We start from the raw sequence: 2,380 nt of genomic DNA on the forward strand, positions 1-2,380 counted from the left end.
GGTAACAAATCAACATAAAGAAGGTACTTCAGGATTGAAAAATCCGAAAACGAACACCTCTAAAGGGCGCGAGTCAGGAAAGGAAGGACAACCCCATGCAGCGGATTTCATGGGGTTGTTCCACGGCCATCAAGGGCGTTTGGAACAATTGGAGCAAGAGCTGGAACGACAGCGAGAGACAGAAAAAAATTTGAGGAGCGAGATAGAGTGACGAAAAGAGTTAGAAGAAAAGTTCTTGAGGCTGGAATCTACTCTAAAAAGTCAAAGCTCCCGCAGCGATCGAGAAGATTTTCACTTGGGGGGAGAGGACCTATTTAGCGAGGACAAAATGAGGGCAAAAGTTCCAAGGAACTTCAAAAGCCCTGATACGGACCTCTACGATGGAACTACCGATCTAAAGCATCATTTAAGCAACTTTAAAAGTCGGATGTACCTGGCCGACGCTTCCGATGCTACTCGCTGCAAAGCTTTTCCGACCACTTTGACGAAAGCAGTGATGAAGTGGTTCGACAGTCTTCCCCTTAGGTCGGTTACAAGTTTTGACGACCTCTCACGAAAGTTCTTGATGCGATTCTCCATCCAGAAGGACAAAGTAAAACACGCACCGAGCCTCCTGGGTGTGAAACAGGAGGTCGGGGAACCTTTAAGAGACTACATGGAAAGGTTCAATAAAGCGTGCTTGGAGATTCAAGACTTGCCCACAGAGGCAGTAATTATGGGCCTAGTAAATGGACTCAGGGAAGGTCCCTTCTCCCAGTCCATATCGAAAAGGCACCCAACCTCTTTAAGTGATGTACAGGAAAGAGCTGAGAAGTACATCAACATAGAGGAAAATGCCAGACTGCGAGAGCCGAACTGGCGACCTGGGCACTCTCACTCATCGAAGGAGAAAGAAAGAGAGCCCAAGAAAAAAGAGGAAGTCGGCCCTGAAAGGCCTAGGAGATATTACTCCTATACTCCTCTAAGAGTTTCCCTAGTTGATGTATACAAAAAAATTTGCCTTACTGAAAGGCTACCACCCCCTAGGCCCATCAAAAACAAAAGGGGAGGGGGGAGTCGTGGCGACTACTGTGAATATCATAAGATATATGGTCACTCGACGAATGATTGTTACGACATTAAAAATGTAATAGAAAAGCCGGCCAGAGAAGGTCGGCTTGATAGATATCTCATGGAAAGGTCGGACCATCATGGGAAAAGGAAGCGAGACGACAAGGACCGAAGAGATCCACCGCCACAGACCCCAGAAAGGCATATACATATGATCTCGGGGGGATTCAGTAGAGGCGACCTCACAAAGTCGTCTCATAAGAGACACCTGAAGGAAGTCTACCAGGTCGGGAGCGAGGTTCCCAACCTCCCAACCATCTCATTCACCAAAGAAGATGGGCAAGGGATCATCCCTGGACATGATGATCCAGTGGTGATAACCATGGTCCTTGCCAACCCCATCTTCACAGAACTCTGGTAGATCAAGGGAGCTCGGCTGACATCCTTTTCAAGCCAGCGTTTGATAAGCTGGGATTGGATGAAAAGGAGTTAAGAGCTTATCCTGATACCCTGTATGGACTGGGGGATACACCAATAAAACTACTAGGATTCATACCCCTCCACACGACTTTTGGAAAAGGGAAAAAATCTAAAACTCTGAGCATCGACTTCATAGTCGTCGACGTGGGATCAGCCTACATTGCTTTAATCGGCAGGACTACCCTAAATCGGCTCGGAGCAGTGGTGTCCACCCCTCATCTTTGCATGAAATTCCCAACACCAGAGGGAATAGCAACCATCCGGGGAGATCAGAAATTGGCAAGGAAATACTATAATGAAAGCTTGAACCTGAGAGAAAAGGGCAAAGAAGTTCACACCATAGAGCTTGGCGGAGTCAGAGCTAAAGAAGAGTTGCGGCCGCAACCAGGGGCAAAAACTGAGGAATTTATCGGAGAAGAGGAAGAAAAAAACACCAACATAGGAGCTAGCCTAAAGGGAGACCTAAAACAGAGGCTGATAAAGCTCCTATAAGATAATTTCGACCTCTTCGCCTGGAAGGCCTCTGACATGCCAGGGATAGATCCCAAACTCATGTCGCACAAGCTATCAATGTACCCCGGTTTGCGACCCGTTCAGCAAAGAAGAAGGAAGCTTGGACCTGAGCGAGCTCAAGTAGTGGAAGAACAAGTGCAAGCCCTCCTAGAAGCCGGCTTCATCAAAGAGATCAAATATCCGGCGTGGCTGGCAAATGTGGTGCTAGTCAAAAAACAAAATAGCAAGTTGAGGATATGCGTCGATTACACTGACCTGAATAAGGCGTGTCCCAAATACCCATATCCACTGCCAAGCATCACTACCCTAGTAGACTTCAACTCAGGGTATCGATATT

The 2,380-nt window shown here is 47.2% G+C and overlaps 1 protein-coding gene across 1 annotated transcript; it reads left to right on the plus strand.

The window, feature by feature from the left end:
* The first annotated feature begins 715 nt into the window (after positions 1-715).
* LOC112805310 (uncharacterized) lies at positions 716-2,022 on the plus strand. The gene is made up of 2 exons (XM_025847707.1): positions 716-1,389; positions 1,461-2,022. The coding sequence occupies exons 1-2, from the start codon at positions 716-718 to the stop codon at positions 2,020-2,022; spliced, it is 1,236 nt and encodes a 411-aa protein (XP_025703492.1).
* Positions 2,023-2,380: the final 358 nt, after the last annotated feature.

Source organism: Arachis hypogaea, chromosome 6, assembly GCF_003086295.3.
Source record: "Arachis hypogaea cultivar Tifrunner chromosome 6, arahy.Tifrunner.gnm2.J5K5, whole genome shotgun sequence".
Classification (NCBI taxonomy): domain Eukaryota; kingdom Viridiplantae; phylum Streptophyta; class Magnoliopsida; order Fabales; family Fabaceae; genus Arachis; species Arachis hypogaea.

Excerpts from the sequence above, each read along its gene's own strand:
- LOC112805310 (XM_025847707.1), top strand. The coding sequence starts at position 716 with ATGGGCCTAGTAAATGGACTCAGGGAAGGTCCCTTCTCCCAGTCCATA. Across the intron at positions 1,390-1,460 it reads TCATTCACCAAAGAAGATGG|AACTCTGGTAGATCAAGGGA; the intron begins GCAAGGGATCAT and ends CCATCTTCACAG.